The sequence below is a fragment of the Ochlerotatus camptorhynchus genome, unplaced genomic scaffold (assembly GCF_037179485.1).
Source record: "Ochlerotatus camptorhynchus isolate MF236.1 unplaced genomic scaffold, CSIRO-AGI_Acam_v1.1 ptg000248l, whole genome shotgun sequence".
In the NCBI taxonomy this organism is placed as follows: Eukaryota; Metazoa; Arthropoda; class Insecta; order Diptera; family Culicidae; genus Ochlerotatus; species Ochlerotatus camptorhynchus.
In genome coordinates, this window is record NW_027040738.1 from 2,054,360 (window position 1) to 2,068,732 (window position 14,373).

The following is a 14,373-nucleotide window of genomic DNA, read 5'->3' on the forward strand; positions in this document are numbered from 1 at the left end:
ATGTTTGACATCAGGAATACATTTGATTCTGATGCTGATGTAGACATCAAAATCAAACGTTGGGCTAATGTCAAATTCATGATTCAGCCATGTTGGATTTTTGTATGGGACAGCGATCGAGTTTGTTTACGATTTGCTCTAAAACCGCACTTCCCCCCCCCCCCCCGTGACCTCCTCGCCTATATAGTGACAAAGCTGTATCACCATTTATATACCCACCATGGTTTCCCGTACGTCGGACGACAAGATTGACGGAAACTGTTGACATGGTTATTGACGAAAAAATTCTGTCATGTCATTCTTCCATTTTGTCGCGACAAAACTGCCGCTTGTCGTTTTCTAGTTAATGCATGTCGCTTTGCATGCGAGACATAACAAGATTGATATAACTGGAATTGTGTTGTTTTGACGAGATTTCACCTCTGACTCGAAGTAGCTTGAATCTTGGTGCTGAACTTCGTGTTTGCAAGTATCTAAGTGATTTCTAGTGATGGGTATTTTTTGGAACGGACAGGACGGGAAGCTGCCGAAAATCGATGTCGGACGTCATTTTGGAATTCAAGATGGCGGCTGTTGGTTTCAGATAATCTGTCAAATACCCTTAAATATGGGTATTTTCAGAACGGGGACGACGCATACATTTCCGAAAATCGATGTCTGATGCCATTTTTAAACCAATGATGACGACCGTTGACTTCAGAAAAAAAAACTACAAGAGACAGCCCTATGGGGCTGTACGCAATTGTGACGTTGGACTACGTGGTATTATATAATATATGTTATTTATTAACTGTAACATGAGCTTGTGTTTTGTGTAGGAATAGGAATTTGAGCGGGGTTCTCTCTGTTTATACTCTTTAGTATGACTATGATTGCCCTGAAAAGAACCTTTTCATATGAATTTTAGTTGAGACATGTTCAGAAATTTAACTCTTTTGGAAAATCTTGGTCTCCCTGAAAAGGACCGATGGTTCTTCTTCTTCTTCTTCTTCGCATTACAAGCTTATTGCAATCGCATATTAGCTTATTGCGTGCTCTCAACTTAGTGTTCTAGGTGCACTTCCACAGTTATTAATTGAGAGCTTTCGATGCCTGTACCATTTTTGCATTTGTATAATTGTGTGGCAAGTCCAATCATACTTTTATGCCCAGGGAAGTCGAGAAATTTTCCAACTCGAAAAATTCCTAGACCGAACCGGGAATTGAACCCAGCCACCTCCAGCATGGTCTTGCTTTGTAGCTGCGCCTTTACCGACTGAGCTAAGGGAGGCCTCAATGGTAGTATAGGCTTAAAGCAAAGACATCATATCAAGAAAACTGGCAACTTTGCCAGAATCCAAGCTACAGATACATAGCGCTGCTTTTGAGTGAAGGTAGAACCAACGCATAGAAAAATGAGCAAATACACGAACCTTTCTTCTGAGGATGTAGTCTTTGCTATCAAATTCGTTCGAAGCATTTACCGTTGAGCCGCAGATGACGCGACTGTACTTGTCTCATAGCGTTCGTATGAGAAAATGGAAGAGTTGCCAGTCTTCTTGATTTTTTGTCTTCGCTTATAGCCTTTGGAAGATGATGATTGTTGGATACCAACCTTCTCCATCAACTGTCAATGTATGAAAACGCATGTAACGCCTGCGGGCGAGATCGAGAGCTTTTGTTAATATACGAACCGATCGAGCGGATCACTTTCGTTTCGGTCTTTGCGACAACCAGTAGTGTTTCAGTTTAATGAAAGATTGACCAGTGTATCTCGAGTGAATACTCATCAATGATGACGTGTAGGCAGCTGGATCAGCAAATCGGACCGGACAATGCCATATTCTTCGGTTCAATGATTGAACACTCGCAAGAGTCTCGGCCCTTCTGCTGCTGGACAGGGGTTGAACTGGTGTCTGTGATAGGTTGGAAGGCCACAGCGAAGGAAACCTCAACTTTGCTACAACGAATGGGCTCTCGGAAGAGTCTCGGCGCGACTGCTGCTGGACACGGGTTGACTAGGTGGCTGCGACGGGTTGGAAGGACGCAGTGAAGGATACATCAACGACGAATGGGCACTTGGAAGAGTCTCGGCCCGGCTACTGTTGGAGCCGTTGGAAAGGCGCAGCGAAGGATATCTCAACTTCGCTACGAGAAATGGGCACTCAGAAGAGTCTCGACCCGGTTGCTCCAGGATTAGAATCTTGGTTGCTACCGTTTTGCTGGTTCCTCGCGATGGTTCTACTTTCACACATGGGTAGTTGTTTTGTTGGTTATGTGACTAGATGAGATCATCAGATGATCAGACCAGAGGTACGTTTGACACCGCCACGGCGAGCCAGACACGGATGGCGGGCTTGGTAATACCTTGGATGTTATCACGAAGAACCTTGCGATGACGCTTGGTGCCTCCTTTACCAAGACCTTTTCCTCCTTTGCCAGTCATTGTTGCTTGTTAGGTAGAAGAGTGAACCATGCTTGGCATGCACAGTTGTACACACCTGCTCATTTGTTGATAACTTTTCACTCAGTTGTTGAAATTTATTTTTCTAAAAAGTAATTGATAGATTAGGATCATAGTTTACAGTAGACATGCAAAGAGTAGGTAAATCTTATCATTTGAATCAACACAAATGAACATTTACACTTAAAGTCCGAGATATGCAGCGAGCATTTCTCACTTCATCTTTTCAAGGAAAAATCAAATACAGTTTATTACTAGAATTAAAATCTCCTTTTTTACGTATCTATAAGAAGCTCAAACTTTACAAACTCTGTGCAAAGTTATTAGCAAATGAGCAGTTCGCGAGCAAAACTGTGTATGCCAAGCATGGAGTGAACTACCTAACCTGCCACCACCTTCCTACTGCTGCTATTGCTGCTTCTGCTGCCTGCTCACCACGCCGTCCGAAGCGAAAATGAGTTGAGACTGGACAGCAGCGCTCTTTTATATCTTTTCAGGTTAAAGCAGAATGATGTGCAACCAAGTGGTACTCGATTATGAAGACTGGATTTGGGAAGAACGTTTATTTTATGAAAACAGTGATAAAATTATCACTTTTTATTTGTACATTGGATAAGCCTTGGCATTTACCACTTTTTCAATAATTTCTAGCTAAAAATCAACAGTCGAAAACATTTTTATCGATGCGTAGAAATATTTCTGGTCGATTGATGATAAAATTATTGAAATTGGTCGAGGGGCAGCTGAGTTATTAACGTTCAAAATCTTTCATAATTTTGTTACAAGTTCCATTTTTTCTTTTCACAAAGTGTACCCCATATAGAAATCACAGACGTAGTCCTACGTCAAAAAGCTGTAAAATACCCTACAATATAGGTATTATTGGAACGGGGACGACGGGTAGATGCCGAAAATCGATATGCGACGCCCTTTTGTAATCCAAGATGGTGAATCTCAGATTCTGAAAAACTGTCAAATACCCTACAATATGGATATTTTCGGAACGGGGGCCACGCATACCTTTCGAAAATCGATGTCCGTCACCAGATTCTGAAAACTGTCATATACCCTACAATATGAGTATTTTCGGAACGGGTTCGACGTGTACATCCCGAAACTATAAATCTGACACCATTTTGTAATCTAAAATGGCGACTCTCAGATTCAGAAAAACTATCAAATTTGGGTATTTGCGGAACAAGTACTAGGCGTACATCCCGAAAATCGAGGTCTAACGCCATTTTTGAATCCAAGTTGGCGTCCATTGACTTCAGAAAAACTATCAAATACCCTATTAGGGGAAACGCTCCTATAGTTGCGGTACGTTAGAAGTGTTAGGTTCCTATAGTTGTTATAGTTGTGCATGGAAACTCAATACACAACTATAGGAACCTAACGCTTCTAACGTACCGCAACTATAGGAGCGTTTACCCTATATGGATATTTTCGAAACGGGGACGACATTTAGATGCCTAAAATCAATGTCCGACGCCATTTTGTAATCCAAGAGACGGCCCTATAATATGGATATTTTCGGAACTGGTTCGACGTGCACGTCCTGAAAATTGATGTCTGAGTATTATGGGTATTTTCGGAACAAGCACTACAATTTATGTCTGACGCCATTTTGTAATGCAAGATGGCGGCCATTGACTTCAGAAAAACTTTCAAATACCCTATAATATAGATTTTTTGAGATGTAGATGCCGAATATCAATGTTCAACGCCATTTTGAAATCCAAGATGGCGGCTCCCGGTTTCAGAAAAAGAGGGAAATACTGCCAAATACCCTTCAATATGGATATTTTTCGAATCGGGATGACGTCTAGAGACCGAAAATCGATGTCCAGCGCCATCTTAAAATCCAAGATGGTGGCATCCAGTATCAGAAAAAGTGGGAAATACTGCCAAATACCCTTCAATATGGGTATTTCTGGAGTCGGGATGACGTAAATCGATGTCTGACGCCATTTTGAAATCCAAGATGGTGGCATCCAGTATCAGCAAAAAAAGGAAAATACTGCGAAATACCCTTCAATATGGATATTTTCGGAATCTGGATGACGTCTGAGACTGCAAATCGATGTCCAGCGCCATTTTTCAATCCAAGATGGTGACTTCCGGTTTCAAAAAAGTGGGAAATACTGCTAAATTCCCTTCAATATTTATATTTTCGGAATCGGGCAGTAGGAAGGTGGTGACAGGATAGGTAGTGTACCCAACAAGCAACAATGACTGGTTGTGGCAAAGGAGGAAAAGGTCTTGGTAAAGGAGGCGCCAAGCGTCATCGCTAGGTTCTTCGTGATAACATCCGGGACACTACCAAGCCCGTTATCTTTTTCACAAAATTGCGGGTTGCCAAACCTTGCTGACAAAATAACTTTGTTGGCCGTGCAACCAGATTTACTTTTATTCTCTCTGCGCGTATCTTATGAAAAATCGTCTCTGATCAGTACCACATAAGCCGGCGCCGGTGGTGTTGTGGAAAGTGTGACTGCTTTCTAACACCCCAATGGGTCTGGGTTCAATCCCAGCCGAGGTCGGTGGGATTTTTCTGAGGCATAAAAATCTCTGGTCACGTCTTCCTTCGGAAGGGAAGTAAAGCCGTTGGTCCCGGCCCATGTGTGTTTGAATGGGTGCGATATCCTACGCAGGTGTGGAAGCTGCCTTCCTGCACATTCGATTGCCGTCAATGGATGGCAATCGATGTCCGTCGGTGATTGGCACTAGATTGCGGAACAGAGACCGACGTTAAATAAAGGACAGAAGAACAGTACCACATAAACAGTGACATCTGTTGCAATATTACACTTTGAATCATGGCTTATTGAAGACAGATCGGACGAATGCTGCATAATGGATGAGGACATGATATCAAAGAGAAGAATCTGACGTTAAATCTTCTAAAAAAGCTTTAAGTTAAAGCTTCTAAATTTTGGAATTTATTTTCCTCCAATCGCGTGGCGTCAATCGAGAATGCTAATTGGATTTCATGAAAACTTTACAGCATTTCCCAATCCGTGTCTAAATTGGAAAGTTTCAATCAAGTGCCTCTTCTAGACAGCCAGCACCGATTTTTGTCCATTTGGTTTTTCTTTGTTTTCATCAAAGCCTATTTTAAAAGCAACTTCTTGATCTGATTTCCATGAATGGAGCCTCTAACATCAAAGTAAAGTAAGGACATTTCTTTCCGGCAAGACAGACAAAAACATCTTCCTCTGGCTTTCGGCTGAAAACCCCGACTTTCGTTTCACAGAAAACTAATATCCGACTTCAGTCGTCTCGAGCATTTAAAATTGTCTTATTCGTTCGCTTCTGGGATTGGATTGAAGGTGGGCTGAAAGTTTCCAATCAATATCGTTCTGAAGATTTCCTTTTCAGGTGAAATCGATAAAAGGCAAACCGATCACCCATGTGAAAATTTTAATGAATAGCTTTCCACACTTCCATCACCTTGGTCTCAAACCAACAAAAGGTCCCCAGGTGGTGGTGGGAAGGATGCTCATGGGGAACCGACTGGCCGACGTTTGATAAATGAGACGGAGCTTGGTCGTTTAACCAGGATATCCTAACTGACATGTTTACCCAAGCCCCGGAGGGAAGGGAGGACGGGTGAAGGTCGACAGTCAATCGCCTTTCCCGTAGGATATTGAATTAATTTGTGGGAAGGGAAGGGGGAGACCCGAAGGCTTAAGATGATTTTGCTTGAGATGTAGGTATGTTTAATTGCAATCAACCCACCTGGTGATGCATGTTGAGATTGGTCTTCCTCCTGGTGCTTATGTATGTGGTGCATGTGTTAACTCGATGCAGATGCGATACTTCATCGATTCCTGTGTGGGAGAAATAAATTTTGATGAAATTAGAAAGGACCCTGGACTGTTATGTGGTACTACTTCTGCTGCTACTACTACTACGGAACGCTTTATGATAAATTTAACGATCTAGAACATGTTTTGTGAAAGGCTTTAATCCGTTATCCGATCGGGATTCCATGAACGCAGGCTGGAGGTGAGCTCAAACCATCTGGTAAATGCGCTAGTTATAGAATTTTTTAGGTACAAACAGAAACAGGAAAAAGCAGTTGCAAGAAGGAATTGAAGCATGAATAATAAACGGCTATCAACACTATTTAAGTATGGCAAACAAATTCGCTATTTCTCTTTGTAATAACATAACCCCAAATAGTGATAATAAATCATCGATTGTTTATTTCCAAATTCAGAAGCTGACAAACATCCACCTTATCGCGTTATCTCATTCGCATCCAATCGCATCGACCCTAACGCTTCCACTCTCGTTGCAAACCGTCACCGGCAAGTAGCTCAACGTTTCCACTCCATTACCATTCAAAACCCGCAGCGTACTTTCCAACCACTCACAGTTCCACTTGTTCAGATACAAATCCACCCGCGTCAGCTTGTTGTGCTCCGGAGCGGGGAACCCCCCGATCCGAAGCAGATGATTCTGAGAAACGTACAACCGCTGCAAACTATCCGCCTTCAAATGGGTCAGATCCAACGTCGTCAGGTCATTTCCATGCAGGAAAAGCTCCTCCAGGCCCGGCAGGTTCAGTTCCTTCGTCAAACTAACCGAATGGATATTATTGTGGCCCAAGTTCACCTTCCTTAGCGAGCCCAATTCATCAAGCTGACTCAGATCCACCTGCTCGATTTCGTTTTCGCACAAATCCAGCACAACCAATGCCTTCAGGCGGTGGACATTGACCGGAACGGATCGCAAATGCCCTTCGATATCGAGCACTTCAAGGTTGAAATTGTCTTCTGGGTTGATCTGCACGTCAGCCGTGTCCGTTCGAAGAACGGTGAAAGATTTGAGCGTCGGCTTGATGAAGACCTTGGGGGCGAAACCGTCCAGGATGGAAAGCTCCTTGGTTGAGTCTGGGACGTTGGCTGCCAGTTGCGGTGAAAAGTCCTCAACGGTGCAATTGTCCAGATGGATGATGGGTTCTTCTGGAAAGACGATGCTGGGGTCGAGTGTAAGCCCTTCGATGTGACATGCTTGATCTTGGTCCTGCCTTGAACAGGTTAAAGTTGAAGGCGGTGGAGCGGTTGATACAATCACTATAATCAAACTGTTCAGGCGAAAATTTAGGATTTACATTGATTTGTACTACATTCTTGACATTCTCACCTTAAAACAACCAGTTGTCTCATACTGATTGCGACTTGCACAAGTTTAGCACCGTTGTTATCAAGCAATCGTCGTAGACTGTCGTTTGCGTTGAGACTTGTTTTCAACCGAATGGTAATTAATTCATTAAGTAATAGCGTGGTGTATAGGTCACCGCAATGGAAATTTTAGTTCCTTCCAGTTTGAAGCGGGTTGTAATCGAAATAGGTTGCCATAGCTCTTATAACAGGGGGTTTTCGATTAGCTGCAATGTACAGAAGTGGAAGTGGCAGGATTTAATTTAATTTTACGACGTTGAATTTTGCAAGGTAAAACTCGTAGGCGCATAAACTCATGCATGAGATTTGAGCTTTTGAGTTTTTCCGAACACTGGGCAGGAATGATGTTTGGTCTGGTCGAGGATTTTTTTCGAGTTGCAAATTTCCTCGATTTCATCGTCTGATGGAGAAAACGAGATGAACCGACCCGAAGTTTCGATCTGGTCTCCATCCTGAGATATCTACAGAAGAAGTCTATTTGTACATTTAAAACCATGGTCGCATCACTTATCAAGGTGAATCCTGATCCAACGAACCAAACTTACTAACAAAATCTCCTTTCCTGTGTCTTTTGTTGGGGTGCAGAGGTAAACACGGCCCACAAACAACAAAGGTCACTCTAATATTCCTTCCCTACTCCACCTGATTGCAAGGACGTGGCCGGCGCCGTTATTGATCTACAAAATATAGAGTCACTGAAACTTTTACAATGAGAATGGACGGTCACTCCCAGCCCCATTCAATTGATTCATTGTACAATTTCACTGATTCTGATCAATCACGGGGTAGCAACCATTGATATGTGCAGTCAATCTAAGCTAAGCTAAGATGGTGTGAAAATTCTGAACTAAACTAGCCATTGCCACACGGGTATTGAGACTGCATCTTTCCATCTGGTACAGTTCAAGAGCTATAAATATAATAATGCGCCATTCTCTGGTTGATGTAATCATAGAAATCAGGATTTTGCTAACAAGATCCGCTCTCTCCCAGATTGTGCAAAACCCTTGTGAAAACTAACCAAACTCATTAAAAATAAGCCAAGACCCATTCCACCACTGACCCCACTGGATAGTCCCGGCGACCCAGTGGTTCATCTGATAACTCCTGAAGAGAAGACTGCCGCGATAAGTCAACACTTTGTAAGCTCCCATAATCTCGGACAAAACATCGTCAGCCCTCACGAAGCTGAGGGGTCTGTAAACCTAACCAACCTCCATCAGATTCCTAAAAGCATGAAGGCCCCAGGTTTCGACAACATCCTTAATCTGGAGCTAAAACACTTGAGTCCCACATCCTACAACCATCTGGCACTGATTTTTAATCTGTGCCTCAGACTTGGCTACTTCCCCTCGTGTTGTAAGTCAGCTAAAGTCATATCCATCCGCCCCCTCACCCACCCCCTTCATCCTTTAATATGCCTATGAAATTGAAAAATGGTTTTTGAATAATTCATCTGAACACATCAAATCCGAAGTTATTTCAGTTTGAAACTTTACTTCTATTGATATGAGTGAAGTGAGAATCAAAGCCTTACATCGTGGTACTCACACACAGTTTACCCATTTGCCTAAACTACGGGTAACTCCACATGACCATTACAAATAATTTATGCCAAAGAATAATATTATTATATAACTAAAATGAAAGTCTGAAAGCGTCATTTTTGAAGTCTCAGAATCATGAAATGATTCTAAATTCTGGTAATTTATATTTTTCCTGGGTCCCAGATCATGAAATTTTTTGTTACTCTGAAATTACTTCATTTACAGAGTTCAATTTGAATCATCATACTTCTTTTCCGGATTTCCCTAAACTAATCTTGATAACATCCAACCTTATAACATTCTAAGAGTGCTTAGCATTATTTCTTTTAATCTCTTATAAATCGCTCTCTGATTCCACTATTCCCTCAAACTGGTAATAATTTTCAAGATTTGCATAATTTAGTCTCATTTTTTCTCTATGAAATTCCCTTAGAATATTCTTAATAATTTCCTTGGTATGCTCTTCAGAATGACCGTCACATTCTTCTCAGACTAATCCTCTTCATATTTCCTAAGTACTCAAGTACTTTGCCAAATAGCTTTGAAAGTCTCCCAGAAATTGCCAGATTTCTTAAAACTTGATAAAACCTAATCTTCCATAGAAACATTGGACATAATTCCATTGAAATTATTCTCACGATTCGTATCAGCATACTCCTTAAGTTTCATCTTAAAAATTTTGATTTCTCTTCCGGATTCTAACTATTTCTTTTTTTGCCAAAATCTCCATGCAATTGTCATAAGAGTTTGCAAAAGACAATTTATACCGTCTTCACTTCAATCAAAGGTTGCACAGACTGCATACTTACACTTAACTGTAAACTATTTTCAGAATTACCTTAAAGTTCTGAAATCTAGGGCAATTCAGAATTCCAAAGTATTGCAGACTGCTAAGGTAACTCAATATTACTTCAAAACTCTATTTAAACATCTAATTAATTATCATCAAAAATATCACGAACATACTTTAAAGTCTTGGTGGTTGTCAAGATTCAAAAGCCTTGCTAATTTTCCAAAACTCAATTTTTTGTTTTCAATCCTGAACAGTTTTCGATGTCTCTAAATTCCAAAAATTAGGAAAATTCCTCCATATTGAAATATTGATTTTTATAAATCCAAGATTCCAAGAAATGTAATTACAGCCAAAATTTAAACAACTCCAGATAATAAAAAAAAAACTGGCTCGATATTTTTTTTTAAATTTGAAGATTTTTTACAGCCAATAATGTCTTAGTTTATCTCAATTTTCATGATTCTGCAACCCATTACAAACATGCTGTAACAATTCCATGCATGATGTTGCAATAATGTCCAAACGTTGATGGCTTTTAGTAATTAAAGTAGTAAGTTTGGCTTCATATTTTTTGATTAGAGGGTCCATTTTCAACCCCCCCCCCCCTCACCCCTTTGTCACATTTTTTCTATGGACCTTAATTGTTTTTGTAAGGTTCGTCACAGTTTCCAAAACCCCCCTAAAAGTGTGACATAATTAATAGACGATCCCTTAATTTCAGTGATATTTATAAAGCAACACATTTTAAAAATCTGGAACATAGGGGAAATGGATGTAATGTCGGCCTAAATGCCCCTAAATTGGGCCCATACATAAATTCAGCAATCGATTGAATTTTCAATAGCGACCAAAAATATCCATCAGTACCGTCCCAATGACGCATTCATCTAGATAAAATTGATGAATAGCAGATTTTTAGCGATGGGCCCAATCTTAGATCCATTGGCCAACATTAGAGCCATTTCCCCTATTTAAAAAATCTGAAAATAAACGTGTATCTGGCAAGACGACTGAAAATCTGTAAAATCCAGATAAATTAGCAATACTGGCAACGCTGCTGTTACCTCTATATATGCATTTAGATTAACAACCGAAGTCCCTCCTTCTTTACACATTCTGCACTCAAAATAGCTCACCCCTCACATGATTTCCTTCCGAATTATATGAATGGGGCGGGGCGGAAAGTATCGTTTATGCAGAATATGTAAAAAAGGAGGGACTTCGAAACTCGTGAGCTTATTTTCTCACAAATTTGATTTTATTGTGGCTTTTCTGGGGATTGGTAATAAACAAACCAACATTGGTAATAAATAAACAAACAATTTCCGGGGAAAAAAATGAATGTCCCTGGATTTATTTATTTAGCTTCTCTCAAATACTATATTGATTTTAACACTTCCACCAGCGTGGCCGGACGATGATTTATCTCACCAATACATTCGTGCCTACAATTCTATACCTTCTGTAGACCAGGTTGAGCCTTGATACCAAGCTGCTTGCGGGAACTGATTACCTTAAAAATGTCCTAATAATACTCTTCTACAATTTTTGGTGGTCCTGAAAAGGACCGTTTTGTAGTGATGGTTGATAAAATCTGAGGTGGGTGTTCTACACGGATGAGGCTGTCGAGCTGTAAGTTGTTTAGAGCAAGGGTGACACGCTTGGCATAGATGACCCGCAGCGACTCACGAAGAGCTACTGATTCCGATTCACAGCATAGCGGTGCAGCTTCTTCCTCCTATGGTTGTTCATACGAGCACTGCAGCTCGCTGCTTACAGGCAGCCTTTCGTTGTTACTGTGGAGAACAATGTTTGCCGAAGCGCTCCTGCTGCTGTTCGCTGCTGCTGCTGCTCAGCGCTGCCATTTATACAGATTTATCTGTATTATACAGATTTTTTAATCTTAATACAGACCCGATACAGAATACAGATATATCACAGATTTTTAAATTACAATACAGATTTATACAGATTTTTATAAAATGCTTGAGAAAAAAAAATTCAAAATTTATAAAAACAAAATAACTTGCTCGATTTTATCAGCGTACCCCCTTCTTTGCAAAATTAATTGTTGTGCTAAAAACCATATTTTTTGCAGTGGGATCTGCTCGAGGCGTTGCTGTTTCTTTTATGCTTCTCTAACTCCCTCCAACGGAAAACGCAGTCACGCCCGTCACGGTAGTTTCGTTGTAATACTTAGCTCTCATTTTTGTTCTGTTAGCCATCAACTCCATCAAAATTAAATCAATTTGAGTTATCAGGAATAAGCGGCGCCGGTGGTGTAGTGGTAAGCGTGATTGCCTCTCACCCCAGCAGGCCTGGGTTCAATCCCAGTCGGCGCCGCCGGGATGTTCTGAGGCATAACATCTCTGATCACGCCTTCCTTCGGAAGGGAAGTAAAGCCGTTGGTCCCCGGTTCATGAGTTGATGGGTCGATAGGTAGGGTCCAGGTGTGGGAGCTGCCTTCCTGGCGTCGGTAGCATTGGTGCTCAGCACGGAAAACAAGATCGACGGAAAACAAAACCAAGGAAAAAAAAAAAAAAGTTATCAGGAATAATGAAAACAACATAATTCTTGTTTTCATTTTGTTCTCACCCTCTGCTCGGGAACCTATCAAATTTCCATCGACAATTAATCATGTTATGGTGTATTTGACAGCATTCACAACCAGAGGATCAACCGAGGGGGGTGACACATCTAAATCTCAATTTTAGACGATCAAAAAATCTCACACTACCGAATCATTCTTCGAAAAATCTTCTTGCATTTCTCGCATCTACTTGCATCGCGCATCATCTTTTTGCAGGAAATCTTCAGAATCGTCATCAATCGTCTTTCTATCTACTCAGCGTGTGAGCAGCTAGCCACAGCAAAACACAATCTTTCCTGCAGCGTAGATAGAGTCGTCCCCCTCGGGACCAACCGCTTTCGGATGCATATGGAGCTGGTAGTAAACGATTTGAGATTGTATGGGGATTTACAGTATTAATTGAATATTTCCAATATAAGCATGTATGTTAAATACAAGAAAAGTGCCCGAGCACATTAAAATGGTACAAATACAAGTACTCGTAAACATTTTACTTGCATTGAAAATGTATTTCGTAAGAAATTACGGATTTTCTGATGTTCTCCATACTGCAAAAATGATTTTACCAGCACTGGCGGGGCGACATCTCTCGACTTTTCGGTGTAACTACCACACAAATGATGTAATTAATTGTATTCATCTATATTAAAAATATCAAATAGTAATGAACTCGTGCACATTTTTGCATTTAAAACTGTTTATGAGGAAGATAATGAATAGAAACTAAAATCTCCATACATTTTCAAACGGCTTCATATCACTCTTATAAATAAGTACGGACGATATCACAAATGGCGCAATTATATCCCGTATGGTTAGTACGATAGCCCGAATAGGTGGTTAAGCACTTTTTATGGTTATTTTGTATGCACTGTATTTGTAAAACAACAAAACATGATTAATTAAGAAGAAAATCGTCAATACAGATAATACAGATTTTTTAATAGAGTGAATACAGATTTTTTATAAAACCACCTGGCAGCTCTGCTGCTGCTACTTGCTGCTGCTGCTACTTTTGCTGCTGCTGCTACTTGCTGCTACTTTTTGCTGCTGCTGCTGCTCCTGCTGATACCGATGACCGGTCACCACCACTTACGGTGATTGAATGTACACCGTTCAGTGAGACCGCATTGAATTCGATTTTTAAGTCTGTGTTAGGGAATGCGCTGTTTTCAGACATTCGGTGATAATTTTGATCACCATTGCAAAAGTTGGACATTTGTGTAATTTTCAATAGTAACCCATTGAAAATTAATAAAGTGTTCATTTTAGCAGATTGGTAGATAAATTTCTAATCGTTTGGCTTGTTTAGAATTAAAATCTATCTGCATATGTGGTCAAAACCTGACCTTTTTTCGTAATGCGATCGATTTTTTGTAATTGCACCCGCAATATGGTTCCGAAATACCTAATCCTACGTCAAAATCATACTTATGGGTCGTGGAGTTATAATCGTCAATGTTCCGAGACTTGAAAGCATTTTAAGGGTTATAAAAAATTACAGAACAATCTATAAAATATTGCGGACAAACCCTGGAATTTTAAGCAAAAATGAAAAGTATTCAAAGTGATGATTTTAAATAAATATTGAGGAGGGTTCCCTCATAATTTTCCAAGGGAGAAATTCTAAACAGAATTCCAGAATTGTTATGACATGAAGTCCTTAGATGAATTTAGAGGGATTTCTATGCAGAAGAATGCAAGTTCCAAATTAAACTCTTAGGTAATTTTAGAAAATTTCAAAAGGAGTTTTGAAAAAAAAAACTTTAAGGGAAATTCCTACGTGATTCTGAGGAGATGTTTCAACA

General features: G+C 40.4%; 2 protein-coding genes across 2 annotated transcripts in view; both read right to left on the reverse strand.

Moving 5' to 3' along the window:
* Positions 1-14,373, reverse strand: part of LOC135704812 (RYamide receptor-like) — a 409,469-nt gene that overhangs the window by 5,282 nt on the left and 389,814 nt on the right. Inside the window, exon 6 of the mRNA XM_065226330.1 lies at positions 6,185-6,276. Coding sequence (XP_065082402.1) covers positions 6,185-6,276 — 92 coding nt within the window. The remainder of the gene's footprint in view (positions 1-6,184; positions 6,277-14,373) is intronic.
* LOC135704819 (leucine-rich repeat-containing protein egg-6-like) lies at positions 6,432-7,680 on the reverse strand. The gene is made up of 2 exons (XM_065226337.1): positions 7,598-7,680; positions 6,432-7,538 (listed from the first exon to the last, which is right to left on the reverse strand). Exons 1-2 carry the CDS (start codon positions 7,618-7,620, stop codon positions 6,701-6,703), a joined length of 861 nt encoding a protein of 286 aa, XP_065082409.1. The 5' UTR covers positions 7,621-7,680; the 3' UTR covers positions 6,432-6,700.